At 39.2% G+C, this 27,999-nt stretch overlaps 2 protein-coding genes across 3 annotated transcripts; one reads left to right on the top strand and one right to left on the bottom strand.

Moving 5' to 3' along the window:
* Positions 1-314: 314 nt before the first annotated feature.
* Positions 315-3,774, top strand: LOC104593403 (ABC transporter G family member 14-like). The gene is made up of 5 exons (XM_010253215.3): positions 315-565; positions 702-1,494; positions 2,092-2,277; positions 2,599-2,786; positions 2,925-3,774. Exons 1-5 carry the CDS (start codon positions 431-433, stop codon positions 3,573-3,575), a joined length of 1,953 nt encoding a protein of 650 aa, XP_010251517.1. The 5' UTR covers positions 315-430; the 3' UTR covers positions 3,576-3,774.
* On the bottom strand, positions 3,749-27,999 carry LOC104593402 (RNA polymerase sigma factor sigB-like). 2 transcript variants are annotated; one of them, XM_010253213.3, is made up of 7 exons: positions 27,698-27,999; positions 26,464-26,645; positions 19,941-20,549; positions 10,516-10,746; positions 10,157-10,297; positions 4,324-4,524; positions 3,749-4,218 (listed from the first exon to the last, which is right to left on the bottom strand). In XM_010253213.3, the coding sequence occupies exons 1-7, from the start codon at positions 27,804-27,806 to the stop codon at positions 3,937-3,939; spliced, it is 1,755 nt and encodes a 584-aa protein (XP_010251515.1). In that variant the 5' UTR covers positions 27,807-27,999; the 3' UTR covers positions 3,749-3,936. The 2 variants fall into 2 exon arrangements, with proteins under 2 accessions (XP_010251515.1, XP_088747851.1); XM_088891725.1 differs by lacking the exon at positions 10,157-10,297 and having other exon boundaries at positions 27,698-27,984.

Raw genomic sequence — 27,999 nt, 5'->3', positions numbered from 1 at the left:
ATAGAAAATCTTTTCTGAATAAAGCTAGCTAGTTGAAGGAAAGTGAGAGACAGAGATTATCGTAGAGCTGATCAGGTTAAGTTTTACATTCAGATTAGTATAATAGATTTGGTTTTATTAAAATGTATTCGTGTTGGTGATACTGTGTTAGATTAATTGATAAAGTAAGAAAGAAAAAAAGGTGGGAATGTGGGATTTGTGGGACCCCACTATGGAAGTCTAGGAGGAGAGACCTACATCATCATGGAGGCTTAATCACAGAGGGGACATCCTCGTTTCACATCTCGTACTAAGTATATATGTAAGGGTCCTCCAGTTCACCTTGGGAAGCCAAAGGAACCCAAATCCAGAATAAATAGACTTTCTGTTTTTTCACTTCTCTTCCATCGGTTCTTCTTTGGCCATCCTCTTCTTGACGACTCCAATATCCATGCCGGAAAACCCCCAACAGTTTGCTTCTTTGAATATGTCTGAGCAACCCAACAACACAACCATCGTCGCATACCCAGTGCACCCCAATCCTCCATCTGTTCTACAACTTGCCGTGTTCCCTATAACACTTAAGGTCTCTCATTCTTCTATCTCGGTTTTCAGTCACTTACTTAACTCTCTCTCTCTCTCTCAATAAATATATTCTATTTATTATATAGGATGTACTTTTTATTGATCTTAATATATAGTTTGATATATATGTTGTGCAGTTTGAAGAAGTGGTATACAAAGTAAAACTGGAGGAGAAAGGCTTTTGGTGGGGTGGTACATGGAATACCAAAGAGAAGACTATACTAAATGGGATAACAGGGATGGTGTGCCCAGGAGAGATCCTGGCGATGCTAGGCCCGTCGGGCAGCGGCAAGACGACGCTGCTGACAGCTCTCGGAGGGCGGTTGAATGGGAAGCTCTCCGGGAAGATTACATATAATGGGCAGCCCTTCTCCGGTGCCATCAAACGGAGGACAGGATTTGTGGCACAGGACGACGTACTCTACCCACATCTGACTGTGACTGAGACCTTAGTATTTACTGCACTACTAAGGCTGCCTGACACCCTGACTCGGGCTGAGAAGGTTCAGCATGTCGAGCATGTGATCGCCGAGCTGGGGCTCGGCCGGTGCAGGAATAGCATGATAGGAGGTCCACTCTTCAGAGGGATATCAGGAGGTGAGAAGAAAAGAGTCAGCATAGGCCAAGAAATGCTTATCAGCCCAAGTCTTCTGCTGCTAGATGAACCCACTTCAGGATTGGACTCCACCACGGCTCAAAGGATCCTGACCACCGTCAAGCGGCTCGCCGACGGGGGTCGCACCGTGGTTACCACCATTCACCAGCCTTCAAGCCGACTGTACCACATGTTTGACAAGGTGGTGTTGCTCTGTGAGGGCTACCCCATCTACCATGGCCCAGCATCAGCTGCCTTGGATTACTTCTCCTCTATTGGCTTCTCTACGTCTGTTTCTGTCAACCCGGCCGATCATTTACTTGATCTCGCCAATGGTATGTAATCCCTCTGCTATTTTAAATTCTCGTTTTGGCCATTATTAACAACTTAGTGACCTTTTTTGGATATCTTTTAATACTAAGTGGCCACGTGAGTGCAATGGGGTATGGGAGTGCAGGGAGCTTTATTTCCTTTTCTTTGGTTAGTTTATTGCACGGGAGATAGGGAATCACTTGGCAGGGCCTACTACTGAGTGGAAGTGATGGTTATTATTGTACCTTCTTCATTGACAAAAGAAAGAAATGGAGTATGATGAGAAACCCACAGCAGCACCACAATTTCAACTTCAGTTCCTGTATTTTATGGGACACATGAGACATCTTAATCTCTCTTTATGCCTAATCTATGAAGCATCATATATAATATTAAACTGATAGGATAATAGTTGAAGAAAACGATAATGTCTTCTTTTGATCCAACATTAACATCTGTGCAAGAGACTGATCAAAGATGACAATGCCCCTGCATTGTCAGGATCAATCTCTTGTAACCCATTATCTGTTTAAGCATTCCAATTGAGAGAATTGGAGGAACAGGGCTAGTTTTGTTGAAGAAACATTGGAACTTGATTCTAAGATTACCCACTAATGCAGGGATTGCCCCGGATTCCAAGCATGTCAATGAACAAGGTGATTTTCAGGCCAACATGGAACAGGAGCAGAAATCAGTGAAGGAGGCCCTCATTTCTGCTTATGACAAAAACATTGCTACGAGGTTGAAAGCTGAGCTCTGCAGTACGGATGTAAATAGCTACAACTATACAAGAGATGCCTCTGCAAGTAAGTGATCTTCTATCCAATTGCCATGACTATTCATGCCAGCCACACCAACAATGTGCGATTTCCACATAAACACAAACTGGAGAAATACTACCAATACTTCATCATCTGTGACTTTTTTAATTCCCAGATGTTTAGGTTTAGGAATCATCTTGCCTTTTACAATTAACAGCTCAGTGCTTATTGGAATGGAATCTCTTTGATTCACTTCTATCAAAGACCATTCGGTTTACCATTTGATGATGGGACGTATTACATACAATATCGACTTTGTGGTTATACCAGACTGTCATCTCAAGTTCTCTTTGCACCCTAACGCAGGGAATTCCACAAAATCAGATCACTGGGGAACAAACTGGTGCCAGCAGTTTTTGATTCTTCTGAAGAGAGGTCTGAAGGAACGGAGGTACGAGTCCTTCAACAGATTACGAATTTTCCAAGTCATAAGTGTTGCTACCCTGGGCGGTCTCCTTTGGTGGCATACCCCAGCATCCCATCTCCAAGACCGAGTAAGTACTAATTTCTTCCACTTCTTAAACAACCCAATTAGGACTTTAGAAGACAGAGAGGACAAAACTGTTAACTGAAGTTTCTGTGGGTTCTATTTCTATGTGAGTCATAAGGGTGGTTTTCTTGCTTGAGTGCAGATAGCCTTGCTGTTTTTCTTCTCTGTGTTCTGGGGCTTCTTCCCACTGTACAATGCTGTCTTCACGTTTCCTCAAGAAAGATCAATGCTCATCAAAGAACGCTCTTCTGGAATGTACCGTCTTTCCTCTTACTTCCTTGCCCGGACTGCCGGCGACCTGCCGATGGAGCTCGCACTTCCTACTGCCTTTGTAATCATAATCTACTGGATGGGTGGACTCAAGCCTGACTTCACCGCCTTCGTTCTCTCCTGGCTTGTAGTTCTCTTCAGTGTTCTGGTCTCCCAGAGCCTTGGTCTTGCATATGGTGCCATCCTCATGGATGTCAAACAGGCTGCCACCTTGGCTTCTGTGACCACCCTTGTCTTCCTGATAGCCGGAGGCTACTACGTACAACAGATTCCTCCCTTCATTGTCTGGTTGAAGTACTTGAGCTACAGCTTCTACTGTTACAAGCTGCTTCTTGGGATTCAGTACACTGAGAATGACTACTACGAGTGTTCACAGGGAATGTTTTGCCGGGTGGTAGATTTTCCGGCTGTGAAGGTGGTGGGTCTGAAAAACTTGTGGGTGGATGTATCCATCATGGCCATGATGTTAGTTGGCTATCGGCTTATTGCGTATATGGCATTACGCAGGGTGCAGGTGAGGTAATCAACAGTCGATTCATTCAGCACCAGAGGACTAATTTCGTCCAAGAACACCAACGGTTGAAGAGTTTTCTCTTTCTTCAGCTGAGGAAAAACGTTAGTTGAAAAGTTCGGTTATGAGACAAAGGTCATCAACCGCTTTGATCCTTGTCACAGTTTCATGTACTCAGACTTCAGTAATAATGAAATATACTAACTCCAAATTTTATTTCTCTACCGAACTGATTTCTCGTGATGGAATAAATTAAATGTTCATTACAAAAAGGTATGAATAAGATATGTTTCCCATTGATGGAAAAAAAGAAAGATTAACAAAGGAAAGAAAATAAATATGGACAACCCCGTCAAGCATCTTACTGTGGGGCTTATAAAATTACATATTGCTGTAAATTTTTTGTTCTCCTTTTATTCTTCAGCTTCCTAAAGGCACAGGATTCTATCTGTCGGATTCTTTCTCTGCTCACACCCATCAACTCCCCAATCTCTTGCAGCGTCTTCATTCTTCCATCCTCCATCCCGAATCTCCACCTAATTACTTGTTTCTCCCTTGGATTAAGACTATCCAGCACCTTCTCCAAATCTTGTTTCATGAATTGCTTGATCAGCAATTCTTCAGCTGTTTCTGCATCCGGATCTGCAATAATTTCCTGAAAACAAAGAGAAAGCACCATTAATAAATGAATAAGAAAGTGAAGTGATTCCATATGAATGATAGGTATCTATACAAAAGAATAACGCAAAAAAGGACAGACCGAAGGTTTCATATCCTGGTTCATCCCAATCTTCTGATCAAGAGATATAGGAGCTTTTGGGGTAAGTAGCACAGCAGTGAGTCTCTTCATTGACAACCCTGTTGCCTCTGCAACTTCTTCATTATCGGGATGTCTTCCATTCTCACTATATAGTTGCTTCTTGGCCTCCCTCACTCGATAAGTTGCTTCGACCATGTGAAACTGTTCATTCCAACAATATTCAAACATATGATTGAAGGATATTTTAGAAGAAAATGCAATCACAACTTAATAATTGTAACAACAAACTAGTCAATTTACTATACTCAAAGTCAAATTATATTTTGTGATTGTTAACGTAAGAACAGAACTGGTTTTTGAATTAGTATTGGTTACATTCTTTTCCCTCTTCCCCCACCCTCAACTGTCAGAGATGAGTAAAATCAATTAATGAAAGAAAAAAGAAAACTACAGTGCAAGACCAAGAAAGAGAAACCAATAAAGAAACATCAAGAGTACATACAACATCCTTCGCACATAAAATACAATAGACAAATCCATGGGCAGTAGCAGAAAGCAAATCACCAGATTCCTTTAAGTGGCAATCTGATATGGGCCCACACAGTGGAATCAATATCAATGAACTTGGACAGGGACCCATATCTACAAAAGAATAATCACCCTCCACCATCAGCAAGGGAAGGTGGCTAGGGGTTGAACCATTTATCTGTTCTATTGTGCAGATTATCATCTGCAGTAGAAAGCTACCTTTACCGACTATAAACAATATTCTGAGATATAACAAAAAAAAAAAGATATGTTTAACAGTAGACATTCACATTGGTGAATTTCCATGTGCATGCACTTTCTTGTGTTTTTCCTTTGTTTTTTTCATTGAGGGGGGCCAGTAGACCAATTGAATATTTTGTTCTTTCATGCAAGCTGCGTTAGGTCTAGGTCTACGTATAAGAAAGCACTATTTTCATAATAAATTTGTAAACTCAGATAAAAAATGTAGATATTCTGCTGGTGTGAGTTTGTCTTACACTGCCAGTCCTAAGTCCGGATTAAGGAAAGATGTATCAGGTTGATAGCCAGCACTTACAACTTGATGATGAGATAAAAATGTAGACATTCAGTTTCCTTTATTATCACCAAAAAAAATGTTTCCTTTATCAGTATAAATGCCTCAAAATCTATGCAATGGCCCATAATTGTATATAAGTATATAACCATTAACCACTATGAGAGAGCTTCAAACACCGGTTTTGGCCAATGTTCTAACTTTTAAATGCCTAGATAACCTTCTTTTATTTTTATTTATAATTATACCATGTGGGTATATCCATTAACCGCTATAAAAGAGAGAGAGTTTTACACTTGTTTTGGTCAATGTTCTAACTTTTAAATGCCTAGAATACCTCCCTTTTTATTTTTATTTATAGCAATCCATGTGATATCCATTTTCCTCCCTCTTATTTGTTGGAGAAACCCAAGAGTTTGCTCTTTATCTGTGCATCCACATTCAATCTCTCTCAATAGCATTACACATAGAACCTCTCCAAGCACATGCCAGCAGCTTCTCCACCACATAAAAGGTACTTTTTCTTTGAGAGAAGATAAAGAACATGGATCGGATTGACTGTCTTCTTTCTCTTTGCTTGCTCTGCTATTCTCTTGCAAACTCTTTTCTGTTTCTTTTTGTGATGTTGTAATTCTTACAGAGATGAATAAATGAAGGCGATAACAACCACATGTGCTAGATGGGCATATAGGTTCGAGGCTAGAAGAGGTCAATTCATCTTGGCACAAAATGATGATACAAAGGAACATCTTCAGGCTTTTCTGTTTAGATTCTAAGGATCACATTTTTTATTTGTTTCAATTTAATTTCTAGGGTATTCTGAATTCGTGTTTGTTGTATGTATTCAAGTGATTATAGTAGTCCTGAAGGTCCACAAGCATTGGGACTCAAGCTTGCAGTCAGAAAACTAGAAAGAGCATAGAGAAAAATAAAAGTACAATCTTTCTCCAATTGACTCAAGTATTTCCTTCCATCTCGCTTCTGCATTCTAGAATCTTTTTTCGATTCTAAACAAATTTGTATTCTTTGTTTTCAACTGGTAACATATTAATTCAAACTTTATTGATAAAAAGGAGATATAATAGCCCAGTATATTTAAGAGCCAGCACCTATAGCTTCTCAAGGGACTTAGCACCATCAAGATAGTCTACATAATTAGCATCAAACCAAGAACAATCAAAAGTATCCATAAAATTTAAAGTTATTCTATTCTGTTTACTCCATTCATCATAAAGATTAAATTAGACACAGTAAAGACTAATCATCCATTCTATTTAAACCAACGTTTTCAAACCATGGTTGCCTTGGCAGTCTAAACGTTCGGACTGGAAACTAACCACCATTCCGGCTCCGTGCACATTGTTTTGTAAAAAAAAAAAAACTGTTGACCCAGATGGTCTAACCACTGAACTATTAGACCTGGGCAACGGTTCAGGGTTTAATAAAAAGAAACTAAACTTGTTAAACACTAAAATAACAAAAAAGAGAGAAGGTTGACTCGTTGGTGGGGGAGAGAGAAAGAAATTAACCAGTTGGTAGGGGGAGTAAAAAGAGAGGGCTAGGGAGAGAGAGGGAGAGAGAAAAGAGAAACCTGAAAGACAAAGAGATTAGAGGGAGGACTGAGGAGGCAACTGCCACACTCCTTTTTCTTCTATCTTTCATTCTTTCAGCTGTCCCTCTCACTCTTTCCTCTCTAACCTAATATTCCAATCAATGTGTTAAAATGCAGAGGTGTGGCACAAGATGTTCCACTACCTGGAGGCATGAGGCATAATAGTTCAGAACATAAGAGGTGTAAGCCCCCTAAGCCCAAGGAGGCATAAGAAGCCCCCTTAAGAAGAGGGGATGAAGAGGAAAAAGGAAGAGGAAGAAGAGGAAGGAGGATCTCATCTTGTTTTTTTGGTTTCTTTTTTATGAAAGATGTCTTGTATTAAGACTGAAGATGCTAAAAGGGAGTCTTGTCAAAGTAGAGGTGAGAAAGCAAAGCAAATGAGACAAAGTGGAGCCTAGCACCAACAAAAACAGAAAAAGAACGAAACAAAAAACAAATTGGGCTGCACTAAAAAGGTGTTGGGGGGTTTGGAGGCAGCCCAAACTTTCTTTCCCTTCTCTTTCCTTTTCTTTCTTTCTTTCCTCTTTTTTTTCTTTTCTTTCTTTCTTTTTTCTTTCCCTTCCCATTCTTTTTCTTTCTTTCCTTCTCTTTCGTATCTTTTATCCTTTCTTTCTATCTTTTTGTATGAGGCATGCACGAGGTGTATGCCTCTAGCACCACCTCATGCAAAAGGCATATGCAGTGTATGCCTCAAAGGCATCAGCACCTCTAGCATACACCTAAAGGCATTTTTGTGCACCTCCCATGCCTTTTAAAACATTGTTCCAATCTAATCGTCAGGATGCAATATACAATGTAAATTGAACTCAACTGTTTTGATCTATTTGACCCATACGGTTGAACCACTGACCAGGAATCAGAGGTGGTTCCGTTTCCAGGTTGGTTTTTAAAACCTTGATTTAAACTTCCTTGATCATCAAGTAAAAATAATCCTAATCTAACTACAGTAAAGACTAAATACATGATAGACTCTTACTCTCCTAACTAAAACTTCAATTCTAACTAAAGGTATCTCAAGATTTTGGAACAACTTACACTGCTATATCAAGGAAGACATTGGAACAACATACACTACCATTTCAGTTTTAAAGTCTTGCAAAAAGAACTAAAAAAAATATCTAGATTAACTATTAATGTAGTAAGAGGCTTGAGAAATTGTCTACATTAACCATTAAAATACCTAACACATTTTGGTTCAGCTATTGTTAAAGCTTCTATGAATTCTGTATGCATATGCTTGTTCTGGGATTCTTGAATGTGCTTTGTTGGTGTTGAGTTAATGTCTTAGATCCAAGTTCTATTTTACCAACATTCTAGGTTACATACTTATTATTATATGAACTACATTATTGCATGGGAAAAGCATGTATGACTCAGCTAGTGTGTGTGTGTGTATACACATTAGTCATCTATCATCCAAGCCTTATATTAACCATATGGGGTCAGCTACATGAATCCCGTTTCACCATTCAAAAAGAAAAATCAGGATCCATGATCATGAGAGTTTGGAAAAAGTTTTAGTGCCAGCTGCCAACCTGATGCAGCCCTCCTTTTTCCAGGCTTGGGATTTACAGTGTATGACAAGCTCACATTGGCGGAGTTATACAAATTGCTTAGTGCAATGGCATCTTTTTTTTTTTATCAATAACACTTTCATTAACTCATCAATAGAATATTTACAATAGGAAGAAAACACGCTTATCTTCCAAGAGCAACAAAGAACCTCAAGAAAAGGAAAAAAAGAAAGAAAGAAAACACACTATAGTTACAGCTTAGCCCAAAACAGTGAGTCCCTTTCTGCCCCTTGTTTAGCTAAACCGTCAGCTAGGGAGTTAGCCGATCTTTTAACCCAACGTATCTTAACTTCCATCTCCCGCACCAGCCACTTGAATTTCGTCCTCTCATTATTGTACTTCCATAAGCCATTGTGATCTTTAATGAGCCACCCTATCACCACCTCTGAATCCCCTTCAATTAAGAGTTTCCTGATGTTCAACTCCTTAGCTTTCTGAACTCCTTCCATAACTGCAAAGATCTCAGCTCTAAGGGAGTCACCCACTCCAATTGGACCTGAGAATATGGCAGAAATGACCCCGTTTTCATCCCTAAAAACACCCCCAATTCCCGATTGTCCCGGATTTCCCCTACTACACCCATCAAAGTTTAGTTTCACGAATCCACCAGGTGGAGGGGTCTAAGCCACACATAACTGACTTGGGTTGTGTGCAACTTGCAATTTCACCCCACTTCCACAACATGTCATCCACAGTGTAATCTGTGAAAAGCTCCAAAGATTTCAGCCACTATACCACCCTAATATGAATGAAAGCCCTCAGATCTGTTGCTCTGAGCTTCTGAGAATATCCTGGAGTTTCTTTCTTCCCAAAGTGTCCAACATACTGCAGCCCTTAGTCCTCTTCACATTGTTCTTCCCCTTTTTATCTGCCACCTGAAAAAAGAATGGGAAAAAAGGCCCTGCAAGTCTGATGGGGGATTCCAGCTACATCCAAATAGGGACAAAGCCCATTCCCAAATTGACCTCGCAAAATGGCAAGACACCAGTAGGTGAAAACCAATCTCCCCATCCGCTTTACAAAGAACACACCATTGAGGTGGTGACAAACAAGTATTGGGTCTCTTCTTTTGGAGTAGATCACCAGTGTTGATTCTTTCCAGATAGGCTTCCCAACAAAAACTACCAACCCTAGGAGGTATTGCTCTGCACCAAACCTCATCAACAGGAAAAGGGGGGAAGGTAGGACTGGTGGACTGACTTAAGACTTTGAAGAAAGAAACACAAGAAAATATGTCGTTGGGGGTAGGTGTCCAAATTCTAGAATCCGCCCTAGTGGGGTCTAAGATAGTGTCCAAATTCTAGACAATGTTATCTAGAATCCGCCCTAGTGCAATGGCATCTCAGGGTGCATGAGAATGTAGGATCAAGTCTGAGGGCAGCCACTTTGTACAAAAGGAAAAAAAAAATGCCAAAGGTTAGGTCCATATCAAGTCCACCTCTCCCAAATGGCCTATATACATGCATACAAAAACAAACTTTGGGTCTATTTTTCTGTTCATCCAAGCAGACAAACAGAGAAAGAGAGATTGGATCAGAAACATTATCTGATTCAGCAGAATAACCTGAAATATTGGAGATTTACCGGTAAGCGAATTGTCCTGGACTGGTCTGAGAGAGACTTCCGAACTGCCTGTTTAATCCACCAGTGTGCATAGGTTGAGAATTTGAAGCCCTTTGAAGCATCAAACTTCTCAGCACCCTTTACAAGACCACGACATCCTTCCTGTGAAAGATTATTATCCATAAGAATTGAATCAAATTCACATAAGCCCTGCAATTTAACCCATTTAAACTGCAATAGCCAGATACAGCAAGGACATAGCTGAACACAGTGTCAGACATGGAATTCACACTGTAAAAAGGAAGTGTCCAACATAAGACAACACATTGTGCAGATAACTGGGCAACATAACATTTAGAAATATAAAAGGGAAAAACTACCTGAACAAGATCCTGGAGGTTCATCCCTGCTCCTTGATAATTTTTTGCAATAGAAATAACAAGCCGAATGTTGCTCTTAATCATTTTGTCTTTGCAAAGAATGCCATAGTTTAAGCGCTTTCTCAGGGTCTTCTGATCAACCCCAGCTGCAGCTGCCCATTGAGCAAAAGTGGGTTGACCACCACATCGTTCTGCAAGCTCTTCATGGAGCTTTTCTAGCTTCAACAGGTCCTGCATCATAAACATCAAAGAACACCTCATTAGTCAGATAAGTCAATTGAAAACCCTCAAAAGAAACATCAAATAGAAATATTCTGTTAAAAAACAAACACTTTTCAGAAAGTTCAGGAGATAGATATGATTCAGGATGTTGCTGAGAGGCCAACTAAACTAAAGAAGAAAGGAACTATTGAAGCTACCAACTTATTTTCCTAAAGATTTTAAGAGAAAATTATAACATATTGGAGAAATGTAACTATTGAATAAGAGGACTTACTAAAGAAGGTATGGGCAACTTTCTGTAAAATGCATTATCAAATAATCAATGTCATTAAACCTGGAATGGGCATCAAGCCATTGGCTCTGACAGGTTGCAGTCTAAATGGTTATGAAAAAAATGAAATCCATTAGACACAAAAATAACAATTATGATGAAGATGAATTTCGATGGCTTTAGTTTGGGCAATCCTGGAAATTATGGGATAGGAGGGCTCTTTAGAAAACTTCAATGGAGATTTAATGCCTATATTCTCAGAACCTATTGAGTATGAGACTTCACAAGGGCAGAACTTCTATCAGCTTGGTATGGGTTAAGAGTCAAGATTGGCCAGTTCTCTCCAATACAATAACATAGTGGTGGAGGGTGACTCTAAAGTAGTGGTTGGCAGGCACAAAAATAAAACTATGGGGAATTGAAAGTACAGATATTTGTTGAGGAAGTACAGAAGACAGAAACTGAGTTAAACAGCATTTTTTGTTGGACTTCGGGTCTTCCAACAGCATGGCAGATGCTTTTGGCAAGACTAGTAAAGAGGGAGCAATTGTACTATAGTGTGAATTAGAAGAGGGAACTCATTGTAACATTTTAATAGCAAAGAACACTTCATATGTAGTAAGTAGCTTATGCTAGCCTACAACAAGGGTTCATATCACAATTTCTGTAATTTATTCTTTAAATCTGTTAGTGTCGACTATACAGGGGAAAATTAGTCTTTTTGTTTATGTTTAGTATGAGGTGTAATGTTGAGTTAAGTGATGTGTCTCATACTTAAGTAGGGGAACAAGAATCGATTTGTGTTTAATAGAAAACTATAAATATAACCTGGCCGACTAGAGAGGTGAGATTTTTCTCTCTAGTTCGAACGAGTCTTTCTTTCTTCTCTCCTTCTCTTCACTCTTCTCCTCTCTTCCTCTCTTCTTTCCTCTTTCTATCTTTCCTTTCTCTTGTATTCTGAAACTAGTGGATATACAGATCTGAACTTTAGCATGGTGTCAGAGCTAGGTTAAATCAGTTCAGATCTGTATAGTTTTCTGTGCACCCTAGTTTAGTATTTTGCAGATTTCTCTTAGGTTTCTTGGAGTTTGACAAAAAGGCTGAAAAGGAGTGGTCGGTTTTTTCCTTCTGGAGGTTTTAATGCCTCTGGTTGATTGTGGTGTGGTGGTTTCAGGTGGCTGGTAGGAAACCCTCTAATCGATGGACCGAAGAGGGCTGCTACAGTAGTTTCATGGTCTATCTTCAGATGTGTGGTTCAGATAGGTGGGTTGAAGATCTAGTATCAGATGTGTGGTGTGGGTGTGATGCTTTTGTGTGTGATGTTTATCTGTGGTGCCGAAAGTAGAGAACAGTGGTGATTACAATTGCTGAAACCTGTGATAGTGAATGTTTCAGCAATGGTCAGCCATAGGAATGAAATACTGGTGATCGTTCAGCTATAGGAGTGCAGTGTGGTGATTGTTGGTAAGGTAGGGTAACATATTAGTGTGAAAAAACAAATTATGGCAGCTATGGGAGACAGTAGTAAACACAAGTCTGTTATGATTCCCCCTGATTACTTGAATGTGCAAATGACCTCCATCAAACTGAATGGAGAGAATTACATGCCTTGGGCCAAATCTGTTGAAGTGTTTCTCAGAGCTAAGAAGAAAGTAAAGCATGTGAGAGAAGACAAACCCCTAGTTGACTCTCAGGAGTATAGTGATTGGGAACAAGAAGATGCATAGATTATGACTTGGTTATGGAACGACATGGAACCTAAGATTAGTGTGAACTTCATGTTCTTAGACACAGTCAAGGAGATTTGGGATCATGCAAAGAAGCTTTACACAGGGTAGGACAATACCACTAGAGTATACTAGCTCTATCAAGAGTATTTTAATTTGTAGCAGGGTAATCAAAGTCTTAAGGAGTACTATGCTAGTCTGAGGAATCCAAGGAATGAGTTGAATGGGTATCACCCCCTTACATTTGATGTCAAAATTCAGCAACAACAAAGAGAGCAGCTTGATGTAACCAGATTTTTAGTGGGATTGAAGTCTGAATATGAACCGGTGAGAGCACAGATACTAGGTGGGTCTGCCCTCCCTTCCCTTGAAGAGGTGTTTGCCCGTCTCCGGAGGATTTCCGTTGGACCTCCAGAGAACCCCACCATATCAGATAGGTTTGCTTTTGCATTGACAAGAGGGGGAGGTCGTGGTAGTAGAGGAGTAACTCATTAGGTTCCGCCAAGCCGTGGTGGTAGTGGTGGACAATACAGTTGTGATGGAAGTGGACACATGTACAATCATGGTGGTGGGCATGTTGGAGGTCGAGATTCAAGGGGAGCTCGTGGTAGAGGACGTAGTAATGGTTCGAGAAGGTGTACACATTGTGGTATGGATGGACATACTATTAATTTTTACTATGATCTACATGGCCCAAACCTGGGCAAATCGTGCAGTGGCTAGTGGTGGTAGTTTTGAGTGGTTGAACGCTCAGTTGGTTGCCAAGGGTTATTCACAGTTATATGGCATACTACACAGAGACTTTCTCTCCTGTTGCCAAGATTGGTTCAATTCATGTTTTGATCTCTCTAGCTGCTATGTATGATTGGCCTCTGTTTCAGCTTGATATTAAGAATACTTTTTTGCATAGTGATCTTCTTGAGGAGGTGTATATGGAGCAACCACCAGAGTTTGTTGCTCAGGGGGAGGATGGTAAAGTGTGTAGGCTCAAGAAAGCTATTTATGGACTTAAACAGTCTCTTCGTGCATGGTTTAGCAGATTGAGTGAAGTAGTGAAGAAATTTGGCATGAAACAGTGTCAGGTCGACCATTTAGTATTCAGCTATGATTCTGGTGCTGGGAAGATTTTCTTAGTGGTATACGTAGATGATATTGTTATTACTGGTAGTGACAAGTTCGGGATTGATAGGTTGAAAACCTTTTTGCATGATCACTTCCAAACAAAGAACCTTGGTAAACTAAGATATTTCTTAGGGATAGAGATAGCGAGGTCCAAGTATGGTATTAACTTGTACCTGAGGAAATATGTCCTTGACCTACTGGAGGAGATAGGGTTGTTGGGTGCCAAACCAGCTGAAACACCCATGGAATTGAATGTCAAGTTAAGTAGTGATACAGGTGAGGAGTTTGAAGATCCAAGAAGGTATAGAAGGTTGGTGGGTAAGCTAAACTACCTAACCATTACTCGACCAGATATTTCATTTGCAATTAGTGTGGTGAGTCAATTTATGCAAAACCCTTGGGTTCCACATTAGGATGCAGTTCTAAGGATTGTAAGGTATTTGAAGGGAGCTCCTAGTTGTGGCTTGCTAAGTTGCTATACAAGAGTGGGGGAAATCTTGAAATAGAGGGATACACCGATGCTGATTGGGCTGGTTCTGTATCTGACAAAAGGTCCACTATAGGTTATTGTACCTTTCTTGGGGGTAACTTGGTGACATTGAAGAGTAAGAAACAGACAGTGGTGGCAAGAAGCAGTGTAGAAGCTGAATACAGAGCCATGGCACATACAACTTGTGAATTAGTGTGGTTGAGAAATTTTCTACAGGAGATGGGGTACTCAATTGGCACTCGGATGAAGCTTTATTGTAACAACCAAGCTGCAGTCCACATCTCCTCTAATCCAGTTTTTCATGAGAGAACAAAACACATAGAAGTTGATTGTCACTTTGTGAGAGAAAAGGTTCTTAGTGGAGTGATAAGTACAGCATATATTAACACAGGAAACCAATGGACAGATTTGCTCACCAAAGGGTTGAGTCGGGCAAGAGTGGACTACATATGTAACAAGTTGGGATTATATGATATATACTAACTAGCTTGAGGGGGAGTGTTAGTGTCGACTATACAGGGTCAGATTAGTCTTTTTGTTTATGCTTAGTATGAGGTGTAATGTTGAGTTAAGTGATGTGTCCCATACTTAAGTAGGGGCGCAAGAGTTGATTTGTGTTTAATATAGAAAACTATAAATATAACTTGGCCAACTAGAGAGGTGAGATTTTTCTCTCTAGTTCGAACCAGACTTTCTTTCTTCTCTCCTTCTCTTCACTCTTCTCCTCTCTTCCTCTTTCTATCTTTCCTTTCTCTTGTACTCTGAAACTAACGGATATATAGATCTGAACTTTATCAAAATCTAATAAAACCATGTTACTGTTTCGGACAAAAAAGACCTAGAAAAACTTTATCCAATCCATAGTTGTCAAGGCGACAAGGCACCTTTGAGGCTCGCCTCGCCTAATCACCAAGCAATTTTCTACTTCCTACTATAAAATACTTTTTTATTCATTCTTTTTTGAGATTATAATTATAAAATAGACATTATTAAACTAAAATAATCATTTTGTGTTTATATACTAATTTATTTTTATTATTTTCTTATTAATTAGGGTTTAATCAACAAAAAGCATTACTAAATGCAGTATTGAACCCTCAAAGACTTGAAAACCTGAACCAATAAGGAAGAACTTAAAATTTTATCTAATCAGCACATTTTCCTCTTCCATATATTCTTCTTCTACTACTAATACTTTTTATTTTCTTCTTTTCCTATAACAAAAATAAGGGTTCAGCCCCTATATTTTTTTAATTTTATTTTCCTTCTTCCTTTTCTTCTCATGAATATGTTGATTTTCTATACTTTAATATGAAATTTATACTTTTCTTATGAAAATCATGAATAATTATTAAAGAAATATGGTTATGGTACCAAGGGAACTACCCTAGGATCTATGTTTTTAACATAAAAAAATCCATCGCCTAGGCGACTAGGCGACAAGGTGCCCCCCAGTCGTCTAGCCTCGCCTTGGCGCCTTGAAAACTATGATCCAATCATTTTTTTAACTTAAAAGCAGCTTCATATATAAAATGTTCTGACTGAATCAACTGACATTCAATCAAGATATTGACATGAACAAAACCCAATTTAGATCCTGGGTTATGGTTCAAGCGTCCTATGATTCCAGCTTTGTTAAAACTGAAAACAGCCCTACTAGGTCCATGTCCCCCTATCTATTCCATTCTTTTTCCTTTGTTGGAGGTGAGATGGAGAAATAAACCAATTTTCTACTTATACCAATTTTAGAATTTTTGAGTTATAGAGATATTGGTATTTTTTTCATTTTTTTTTAATTTATTTTCTAGTCGTAGGTGTCTCGAGATTAGGATTTTTCCCTCTAGAAATTTGCTCTTATCAGTAAATTGAACTTACTAGTAATGGTAATTTATGGACCTACTATTTATAGAAATTCCCATAATTACTATTTATGGTAAAATCATGATTTACTATTTTTATTAATTTCTGGTTTTTTTACATTAAGCTGGTTTTAGTAGGATTAGTAATGTGTTGCTAGAGTTACTTTAGGAGTTAGAGTCCTAGAAGTGGTTGGAAGTTGTTTTGGATCAGCTTCCTATTTGAATTGGAGTTCCAAGTTTTCATGGTGAGTCTATAAATAGAATTGCAATTTATACGAGTTGATTTGATGAAATAAAGTTTTGGTTTAGTAAATTCTGGTTGTCAGGATTTTTTCTCCTTTTACCCCTCGCTCTTCTCACTTATTTCTTCTTCTAAGTGAGCCATCTAATTAATGTTTACTATAACAGAAAGAGTTCTTTCTTACTTCTTGCACATTCTTTGATGGACAGCAAGTTGTATGCATGCTTCTCCATCTCTATTCTTCATCATTTATCATCCAAATCTCCTTTATCACTACAAAACCCCCATCACTAGATCTGAAAGTTTTAGGACCTCTAACTTGTCCCACATCAAGGGGTGGGGGTCACGTAGTTGAGATTTGAAAAACATCAAAAGAGTGGATCACACCACCAAGGTTTAAATGTTGGTGTCAGTGGAAATATTGGTCACCCAAATATAGGACATGTGTCAGAAATGTCAAAAACATTGTATGGAAATATTGTAAAAATATAGAATGCTATTTTATGCAATATAAAAGATGCATAGGTAGACCCTTTTAAATTATTATCTTGTTCCAAGTCATTAAAACTACATTATAGAGTGAGTTCAAGAAAATTTTCAACTCATAAAACGTGCAAATGATTCTGATAGATCAACTAAATAATTAATTATACAACAAAAAAATAAGATTTAACTTCATGTTTGAAAAGAATTTAGAGCTGGTTCAAAGTGAGAATTATATCAATTAGGTGGTAAATAACACTGTTACACCACATATCTAAAATATTGTCACCAACTTATACTTTTTCTTTTCACTTATGTTATAATACTATCTCTTGTATTTGACATAACACTGGTAGATTTTATTGGGGAATATGTTGACTCCAACAATATTTTGTGTCGGTACCATTGAAATGAAAATATTTTGTGGAAATGTTAAAAGAAATTTATGGACACTTTAAAACATGTACGCCACCACTTGCACTGGTACAATGTTGATATAATGTTCTTGAGGCATGTGAAAGTGATACTTGGGATTTCATCCTCTACAAAATAGCAATATCCTTCGAACTATGGCTTTTGCTCATGCTAATGATTTCCATTGCTTATATAAAGGTGCAAAGAAAGTTCCTTGTAAATTATAAAACTGAGCATGTAACAGTAAATCTTTGACTGACATGTGTGTGAATGTGGGTTTGCCACTTTGTGCCCAAAAAAAAGAAAAAAACAGACAAAGATTAGGTCCATATCCAGTCCACCTTCTCAAGACCCCAGATAGCTGGGACCAACATTGGGTAGTGGCCTTTTTTAAACTAGTGCTAGAGTACTACAGAGTGAAAATAAAATAAAAATAGAAAAAGTTTGACACTGTTTTTTGAAATGGTAAAGCATTGAATTGAATACAGCTATTCAACAAAAGATATAGAGAAGACCGACAAGAATCATATGACATACTTTAAGAGCTTATAAAAAGGTTATCAAAATCAATTGGCCAACCATGAGAACATTCCTTTAACCACCTCTTCTTCTAAGCATTGTTTACTCTCAAAGACCCTAGCATTCATTTCTACCTAAATAGCCCAAAATACAGCTGCAGGCATAACATTACAAGCTACTTTACCTCTCCCATTCAAACCCCTCAAGTACCAACTTCCTAGAAAGTCCTTTACTGATTCCATTAACATCCTTTAACTGCAAATAGCTGTAGGACTTTCATCTAGATCATTATCATCAATTTGGCCTTCTCCCAACCATATGGAGTTGGACAAGGACTTTCATTTGCACATCTATCTCCTGCCTATAAGAGATCTATTTCTTTGTTGTCTTACGTTTCTATTCCTTGTTCTCTCAAGGAAGCTCTTGTTTCTCCTAACTACAAGGCAATGGATGATAAGTTGTTGCTTTGGAATTTAATCAGACATGGGATCTTGTTACTTTGCCTCATTGGAAGTAGGTTGGAGGTTGGAGGTGGATTTATACTATGAAACACCACCGTTATGGAAGTGTGGAACGGTACAAAGCTCAGCTAGTTGCCAAAGGTTACACTCAATTATATGGAGTTGATTATACTGAGACCTCCTTAGTGTCCAAGATGGGCTTTGTTAGTGTCATTATCTCCCTAGCCACTCATTTTGATAGGGCACTGTTTCAACTTGATGTTAAGAATGCATTCCTTCATGGTGATCTTGAGGAGGTGTATATGGAGCAATCTCTAGGGTATGTTGCTCAAGGGAAGGAAGGTAAAGTGTGTCAGCTCATGAAAGCCATTTATGGGCTAAAACAGTCACCATGAGCTTGGTTTGGCAGATTCAGCAATGTGGTAAAACAATTCGATTTAAAGCAGTGTAGTATGGACCATTCAGTGTTTAGTAGAGACACCAGTGGGGAAAATTATCTTGGCAGTATATGTTGATGATATAATTATTACAAGCGGTGATGGTGAGGGAATTGAGGAGTTGAAGCAGTTTCTGCAAAAACAATTTCAGACTAAGGATTTGGGACACTTGAAATATTTCTTAGGTATTGAAGTTGCTAGGTCCAAATTTGGAATCTCTCTTTCCCAACGTCAGTATGCTCTAGACTTGTTGGAAGAGACAAGATTTCTAGGAGGTAAACCAGTTGATACTCCTATTGGTCCAAATGTGAAGATTTCAAATGATGAGAGGGAGCCATTTGATGATCCAGGGAGGTATGGGAGACTAGTTGGCAAACTCATTTATCTCACCATTACAAGACCAAATATTTCATTCAGTGTGGGTGTGCTCAATCAGTTCATGCAAAATCCTAGAACCAGCCACTAGGAAGCAGTTATAAGAGTACCAAGGTATGTGAAAGTTGCTCTTGATCAAGGGTTGTTATATAAGAAAGGAGGTGAGTTAGCCCTAGAAGGGTATGCAGACTGGGCAGGGTCCAACACAGGAGGTCCACCACAAATTACAGCACCTTCAATGGGGGTAATTTAAGTTCTTTGAAAAGCAAGAAGTAAAATGCGATTGCTAGAAGCAATGTAGAAGCAGAGCATAAATCTATGGCTCATACTACTTGTGAGTTGGTGTAGATGAAGCACTTGTTGCAAGAAATTGGGATAGATGTACTCTCTCCTATGAAGTTGTTTTGTGATAATCAAGCCACCATTCACTTATCCACTAACCTAATATTCCATTAGAGGACCAAACACATAGAAGTGGACTGTCATTTTGTGAGATTGAATGGGATAATCTGCATCCAATCTGATTATTAATCAGATGGAAGTTCTAACAACCAAACCAGGGTAATCAGATGTGGTGTCAAATTGGGTATCGGACTTTTGGAGTCCATTAACAGCCATAATGGAGATGGCATGTAGCTACCCCATATAGATGGGATAACATTTTGATGAGGAGGAGGAGGAGGAGGAGGAGGATGATGTGTTGAGTGCAGATGCAGAAATGTGGGGATTTGTACCTATCTTACTGCTATACCATTTCCTAATATGATCCAGAATTAATAGACAAAAATCTTAGTGTGAGAATACCTGTATTCCTTCTGACAACTCAAGCTCTTCAGTAGCAGTGAGAAGCCTAGAAGTGCTAGTAGTCCCTCTCAAGTAACGCAAGGGATCAGAGTAGTCTATATCTTGTAAAGCAGCACGCCTTTTCCTGCTTGAATGTCCAGACTTCACAGATAAAACATTTGTAGAAGCTTTTTCCATTGCCCTTGCTCTTCTGGCTTGTCTTTCTGTCTGACGCCCTGATCTCACAGCTATGCTTTTCAAAAGCTGCATCTGCAAGAGCTTGAATTCTTCATCTGATGAGTCCAAACCATCAGAGTCTTTGTTGGAAAATTGCACGGATTGTTCTTCCTCTTGTCTTGATTCTAATCCTACAGAATGATCTATTCTGCCAACTTCTTGTGTTTCAGTAAGTTGAGCCTTCTCAAGTCTGAAAATGTGAGATTCAGATGAAAAATCTGAAGGCCCATTTTCTGATTCTGAAGAAGATTTATCGTTGACCATGAGAGCTGCATCCTTAGCAACCTCAACTGCTTCTTTTGCTAGAGCAACTGCTTCAGCAGCAGCAGCAGCAATCAAAGCCTCATCTCCCGTAATAAGTGATTCCATGGCCAAAGTTGCTTCAAAACTGGCCTGCATATTGAAATAAACAAAAAAAGAGCTTAATATAGTGAACAAAAAACCAAATGATGGCATTTTATCATTCACAATGTCATACGCATAAGATCCCTAATTACAAGTTCAATACATATGCTTGCCATCAATCTGCATCATGCAATAGAACCTTTGAAATGACCCAACCAGATGATCTTAATATCCACTCTTCTCATGAAACATCAACCTAGTTGCAGCATCTATCTTCAAGAAAATAAATTATTTTGATGAATAGATTTATAGGACTGGTGAAATGTGTAGCAAATGTAATGACCTTATGGGGAGGCATAATTCTGTGATCCAATGACCGCTTTGAGCAAGCTCTGGCTTGTTGCAAAGATCTCCTCAATCCTAAAAACTAATTAATACAGATTTTGATGCTATTTACTGCATAGATCTTCCAAGAATTAACAATGAAGCTAAGGTTGGTTAGGATACATTAAGGTTTTATTAATTATTAAGATGAAAATTTGTTATATTACTTCATGGTTTATTTATGCCTAATTGGACCTAATTGGACCTTATTACTTTATGTTTTTAGCCACATGCCTGCCACATGTTCACTAATTCCTCGGATCTAAGAGTTATCCTTGAAGAATGCTCTCTAATTCCTCTTGGTCTTATTCCTGACCTTCAATGTCTAGCCCATGTTCTCAACTGCAAGGTTGCTAATCCAACCTATCAATTACTTAGGGCTCCCTCTTGGAGTAAAAAGTTCCCCCTGCTCCCTCTGATATCCAGTATTAGAGAGATTCTACAAAAAGCTCTCATATTGGAAGGCTAGATATCTATCTAAAGGTGGGAAGCTAACCCTTATTAAATCTACTCTTTCCGGCCTACCTAGACACTACCTATCAATGTTTCACATCCCAATCAAAGATAGGGATGGCAATTTTACCCACAAAACCAGGTCCCCAATCCGACCCGCCCTGAACGGGGCAGATTTTCCCCAGTCACAAATGCATACGGGTCGGGTTCGGGGAATTTTTTTGCCCTGGACCGGGGACGGGGCGGGGATGGGTTCTGCCTATAAATCCCCGAACCTGCCCTGACCCTGATTTTAATTTACAACTATACCCTTATATATATAATGTATTAAACGTATTAGGGACGAACCGTTGACCATCGTAGCACAGAGCTGCGGCTCAATCTGCAACCGTTTTCAGTTCAGTCTTCGTCTTCGAGACTTCTCAATTCTCAGTCTGCAATCTTCTTCCGATCTTGCTCTCCGTTCGTCCGCCAACCGTTGAGCACTACCGCCACTGTAGAACCGCCGGCCGCCGACCGCCGTAGCACAGAGGTGCAGCTCAGTCTGCAATCATCTTCAACCTTTCTCTGTCTACAATCGTCTATTCATCTTCAAACTTTCTCGGTCTGCAATCTTCTTCGGTCTTTCTTGCTCTCCGTTCGTCCGCCGACCGTCGCATCAAGATCAGGTCCAAGCTCCTCATTGTCCAACAGTTGAGGGTTTCTGAAAGACTGTCCTGCTAATTGAATCAAAACAGAACAAACAAATGACATTTTAGGTTCTTGAAAATTGAAATGTTACGTGGCCTTTCGATGGAAACCCTTTCTCTCTCCATGTTCATTATTTTCTTCATTTTCTATTTGTCGTGTCCTTAATTTACATCTCCGCTCCATTCCATTTCATCGATCTCTTTTGGCTTTTAGGCCGGCATCTCTGCAACTCGTCCTCCAGCGTACCCATTGAAACAATCATCTAGGCGGAGAAATACCGGGGATTACCCATCTCCAGATCATTGGTTGCGGGGCGGGTACATGTCGGGGATTTCCCATCCCCAACGGGGCCAGGGATGGGGGTTGAATCTTCACCCCGATACCAAGGATGGGGCGGGGATGGATGCGGGGATTTAATCTACGGGGCGCGGATGGGGAGTGGCTGTCCCGCCCCGTTGCCATCCCTAGTCAAAGAGGCACAAAGTTTGGAGAAGATTCACCTTGTTGATTGGGCCAAAATTTGCACTCTTAAGCACTTGGGTAGTTTAGGGCTGTATAGATTCAGAGATGCCAACACTGCCCTCTTAATCAAATGACACTGGAGGCTTAATAAAGAAAATCGCATCTGGTGGAGACAGTTGATTGCTGATAAATATGGGCTATCTAATGGGGGTGGTCCTATTTTGTATGCTACCAGCAGACCTATTTTGAAAGGCATACAGAAGATGCACCCTCATTTCCTCAAAGGCACTGCTTTCAAGCTTGGAAATGGTACTTGGTACCCACCTGAGATTTTGGTTTGATGCTTGGTGGGGTAATAGACCTTTTGACAGAGTCTTCTAATATTGCCACAAACAAGGATGCTACTATGGCTGAGATGCTTTCTGCTTCTAGGCCTTCTGATGTTTGGGCTCCAAATTTAGAAGGAATCTCTTTGACTGTGAGATTGACCAGCTTGAAAATCTACTCTATCAGCTTCAGAACATTCATCTGAATGCCCACACTGATATAAGAAAGTTTGGAGCTGGAACTGTCAAGGCAAATTCTCAATCAAGCCTATGATTTATCATTCCTACTCTGATGGAACCAGCTTCCCCTACAAACCTGTTTGGGCAAGAAAGGTGCCTTTTAAAATTTGCTTCCCGGTCTGGACTGTGGCTTTAGACAAATGTCTAACCAAGGATAAGCTGATCGGGAGGGGGATTTCAGTTTCCTCCACAAATTGCTCTCTATATAATGGGGAGTTAAAAACTGCCAACCGCCTTTTCCTGCATTACCCCATTAGCAAGAAAATCTGGGTCCATCTTCTTGGAAATCTTTGGTTGAACTGGATCCTTCCCATGATCTTGGATTTTCTTCAGAGTTGGCATATTGAAGGCCTGACCAGATCTGATAAGTTCATCTGGTTCATGATGCTTGTTGCTGTTTTTTGGACCATTTGGATGGAAAGAAATAGCAGAATGTTTGAAAACAAAACCACTCAGACTGGTCAAGTAATCCATAACATGGCTGGAATGATCTATTCCTGTGTAAAATCTTTGTAATCTGTCTACAGATTCTCTTTTCTGTAATTAGCATACTATTGTTATTTTTTGTGAATGCAATTACACTGTACGGTCACTCACTGTATTGGGGTAACCTCCCATTTTTCTTAATAATACAAACATACTCTTCCTTTTCTCAAAAAGGAAAAAAAAAAACTTTCGTATATATATATATATATATATATATATATATATATATATCATGTAATGACAATTTTACATATTTTTCTCTTGTTTGATTTCTATGTTAGACTATAAAACCCAAATGGAGTCCAAATGAAATGTATACATACAAAACATGAGAGATAGATTATAAACCCACGTTGGCCTTGAACCCAATCAAACCTGCCCACATTGCACTCCTACGGCACAACCATCTGCCATATCTCAGTTGAGTTGCTTTCGTTTTGGCCTTGTATTTGTACTGCCAGTATTGAGGTAGGAGCTTTGGTTAAAGTAGACCTATGAGCCACCACACCCCACCCCCTTACCATGCAAAAGATATCCAAACAAACAAGGGAGCACAACCCCATTACTAAGTAGGTAATTCCTGTTTTCAGTCAAGGACAGCAATAACCATTGACTTGGAAGCAATGTTTTAAAACGTGGAGGCATGATGCAAGGCATTCCATTACCTAGAGGCATGAGGCATAGTGCAAACGTAAGAGGTGTAAGCCTCCTGAGCACAAGGAGGCATAAGCCTCCTTAATAGGAGGGAGGTGAAGAGGAAAAAGGAGGGGGAGGAGGAATAAGAAGAGGAAGGAGGATCTCAACTTGTGTCTTTATGAAAGATTTCTTATATTAAGAAAAATGAAGATGCAAAACACTAGTTCAAAGAGGGGGGCTCTTGTTGAAGCAGAGGCAAGCGGGCTGGATTGGAGCAAGACACCCCCCACCCCCTAGAACCAAAAAAAAAACAAATTGGACGTTTTTTTTGGGGGAGGGGAGGGGTGCTTCACCCCCAGCCCAAACATTAATTCCCCTTCTCTTTCCTTCCATTCCCTTTTCTTTTCTTTCTTTCTCTCTTTTTTTTCCTTCTCTTTCTTTCTTTCTTTCTTTTTCTTTCCCTTCCCTTTCTTTTCCTTTCCTTTCTCTTCTTTTTCCTTTCTTTCTATCTTTTGTATGAGGGACATGAGGCATATGCCTCTAGCACACCTCATGCAAAAGGTGTATGAAGTGTACGCCTCGGGCATTTTGGGGGCACCTCACCTGGAGGTATACCTCCCACAGCTTTTAAAATACTGCGTTCATGCACTGAAGAAAAAATATGCATAATATACCTTGTTATGTGGATGAGCATACAAGCTTCAAAACATAGCATTGGACAAGATCTCAAACTCCATGAAAAATGTAGGATTCAGGGACACAGGGGGGTATACTTAGAATTTCAATTTTGAGTTTTAACATATGCATATTAGCAAAGAGAATCCAGTAACTGAAGGTTAACTACATCTAAGAGCTTATTATGCAAATATATTAAAAAAATAGAACAACATCTAACTGATTATAGTATTATAGTAAACTATCAAGTATTATAGTTGTATAATCCAGTTGCAAATTTTAACCTAAAAACCATGATCTTTATGGTTGAATATCCAAGAATCAGTGACGTGAAGAATTTGGCCTTTTGGGAAGTCTACCACCAAAAGATAAATACTTGGGAATTCCTTCAAAAGAGAAGGCTGAACTGTGCTATATCCCCAAATATATGCTTCCTATGCAAGGCAAGTTCCGAAACCTCCTATCACTTGCTAATCTCTTGTCAATGGGTATCATATATTAGGAAGCATTTCTTTAATTTGTTTGAAGCTAGCTGGAATCCCCCATTGGAACTGTCACTTTGTCCAACTAATTTGCTTTGCACCAAGAATAAGAAAAGGCAAGATAACGTGGAGGTGCTCTCGGGTGGCAATACTATAGACCATTTGAGAAGAACAGAATGCAAGAATTTTCAAAGATCAATAAAAGTCAAGAGAAGAGGCAACCAGCTTAACCATGATCAAAGTAATTGGCCCAAACAACTAAAGAGTTCACCTATTTTTCTATTGCATATGGATGGGAATTCTCCTATCCATAGAGGTTGGCCATAATGGCATCTTCACCCTCCTTGGCCAACCAAATCACCACAATGTGGACACTCTTACCAGCAGATAAAATCAAAATGAACTTTGATGGATGCAGCCTTGGGAACCCAGGTCCAACCAGTATTGGTGGAATACTTCAATATGGGAGATGTGTTATTTGCATATTGAGGGCCTACTGGGGAAGGAAATTCGATAAGGACTCAGTTAGTAGCAGTGATGGAAGGCCCTGGTTTGCAATTGGAGACTCAAGATCAATCATATGCTTGCTAAAAGTGAAAGGCAGGTCTTTGAACCCTGTAGAACATGATCAGGGAGGCTAAACAATTATGCCAAAGAATGCAAGCATAAATTTTTGGGTTCCAAGATCCATAAATTCTTTGGCAGATTCCCTAGCTCATGAAGGTGTGGATAGGCAACAGCTTTGTTGGGCAGAATATCCATTGAATTCATTTTTTATTATTTTTATGGGGCTCTTAATGCAGTATGGAAATGTAAAATGTTTTTGCTACTATGGTCATTATTTATGTCTAGAAACATGTACACCTTGTACATACAGCGCCATTTTATGGTTCTCAATAAAATCTACTTTGCTGATCACAAAAAAAAAATGAAAAATGAAAAATGTGAAAAAAAAAAGTGAAGAATTGCCTTTAGTGTCATGTTAGGATCTTTGTCCACAAGAGCTCACTTGACAACATTTCAAATACTACATGACATAAGTCATACATGTCATCTTGCAGGAAACAATATGTTGCTAAACTTAAGGACCCTTTTTTCCTGAAATATATAAAATAAACTAAATCTGACCTTTGTGGGTGGACCGGTGGCCCCAATATAAGACAAGGGTCTGTCAGATGCTACTGAGATTGAATGAGATTCCAAAGAAGGCATTCTCAGCTTCTCCACATCAACCAGTGTAGTTGTCATAGCTGTTGTTGTTGTGGAAAGAACACATTGTGTCTGGAAGGAAAGAAGATCTCTCGATTTTGCTGCATATTGCAACCAATACTGAAAAATAAGTCCAACATCATATACAAAATCACATTTCTCAAAGGTTTTTCAAAAATTATAAGCTCCAAAGAGTATATCATAGTAATCATTTGAAAAACGTACAAAGGGGTGGCTTTTCTGTTTTAATTTCACATAACAATGAAGTTAAATTTCAGAACAACTATGAACTATCACATATTTATTAATACATTTATGTCAATTGCTTTTATAAGTTCTAGGATATGATTGAAAGGACAAGGTATGTCAACTAGAGATTTCTGATGGAATTTTCTCTACAAAATAAGGACTACATACTTAATTATCAAATTTGAAGCATGATTCGTGACAATTTTCCCCCAAACTATTTTTTTCACGCCCAAATGAAAGACATCACTAAATGGAAATGCCAGCACCCGAAGTAATTTAGTTCTCGTTCTCTCCCTTCATTTTCTTTTTAAGAGCTCGTCTTGGGGAGACTAGAAACTATAGGACTTAAATTACTGCATCCTTCATGAAGAATCAGCAATTCACAAAAACCAACAAACCCAATAACAAACCATCCAAGTTATATATGTAAATTGTATCTGTTAGACATTTATAGAAGACCTGATCAACCAATATTCCATTTGAATGCCATAAATGGGCCACAGAAGGAGGATTATCCATTCAACGACAAGGTCTACCATATAAACACCGCAACGTTGACAAACGGAAAGCAATTCCAGAATGCACCTGTACGGGTTGAAATTTAGAAAATACCTGGACTTGCCATCTTGCAGATAAATGCACCACCAACGAATTTACCTCTTTACACCAACTACTACTACCCATAAGTTTTAGTTCATTTATATCTTTGGAAAGATAGCAGGAAACAAGAAAACAGAACAGACCCACTACTCCACTCGAAATATTTTCTTGTTGTATGTAGCATTACCGGAAGAAAAGGATGCTAAGCTAAGTTATCATTCCATCACAAATAACAGTACCAATTAAAACAATACAAACAGGTGGAAGAATGACGGGAAAAAGGGTTAAAGGAGTCATAACTTACAGTGGTTATTGTTACAGTGGTGGTGTTTGTGGTGTTGAAGTTGGTGGGTTCTGAAATGGATGGAAATAGTATCTGGTGAGCACTTGAATTGTGGCAGCAGACACGCCATTTTCTCTGTATTAATTTTCTAACTTTCTGTGTCTACATGAACAAGTAGATAGAAAGATAGAAGCAACTAAAGAAGCATTAGATGAGAGGAAGACAGTGATAGAACCAGAACGATCTCCAGAACAGAATAGCGGGAGCTTCAGAAAGAGTTTAAGAAGTGTAGTGATAATTGGATAAGGGAAAACGAACGCCTG

The sequence above is a fragment of the Nelumbo nucifera genome, chromosome 7 (assembly GCF_055504915.1).
Source record: "Nelumbo nucifera cultivar China Antique chromosome 7, China Antique-T2T, whole genome shotgun sequence".
Taxonomy (NCBI): Eukaryota; Viridiplantae; Streptophyta; class Magnoliopsida; order Proteales; family Nelumbonaceae; genus Nelumbo; species Nelumbo nucifera.
The sequence above is the reverse complement of the archived record's forward strand: the minus strand, read 5'-3'. Positions and strand labels throughout refer to the sequence as shown.

What these genes read in the sequence shown, in the direction of transcription:
- LOC104593402 (XM_010253213.3), bottom strand. Translation starts at nt 27,806, where the DNA reads ATGGCGTGTCTGCTGCCACAATTCAAGTGCTCACCAGATACTATTTCC. An exon ending in CCACTGTAACAATAACCACT is followed by an intron (nt 26,646 to 27,697) that starts GTAAGTTATGAC and finishes TGCAATATGCAG; the next exon opens with CAAAATCGAGAGATCTTCTT. An exon ending in ACCTCCAGGATCTTGTTCAG is followed by an intron (nt 10,298 to 10,515) that starts GTAGTTTTTCCC and finishes AATCTTTCACAG; the next exon opens with GAAGGATGTCGTGGTCTTGT.
- LOC104593403 (XM_010253215.3), top strand. Translation starts at nt 431, where the DNA reads ATGCCGGAAAACCCCCAACAGTTTGCTTCTTTGAATATGTCTGAGCAA. An exon ending in TGTTCCCTATAACACTTAAG is followed by an intron (nt 566 to 701) that starts GTCTCTCATTCT and finishes TATGTTGTGCAG; the next exon opens with TTTGAAGAAGTGGTATACAA. An exon ending in CATCCCATCTCCAAGACCGA is followed by an intron (nt 2,787 to 2,924) that starts GTAAGTACTAAT and finishes GCTTGAGTGCAG; the next exon opens with ATAGCCTTGCTGTTTTTCTT.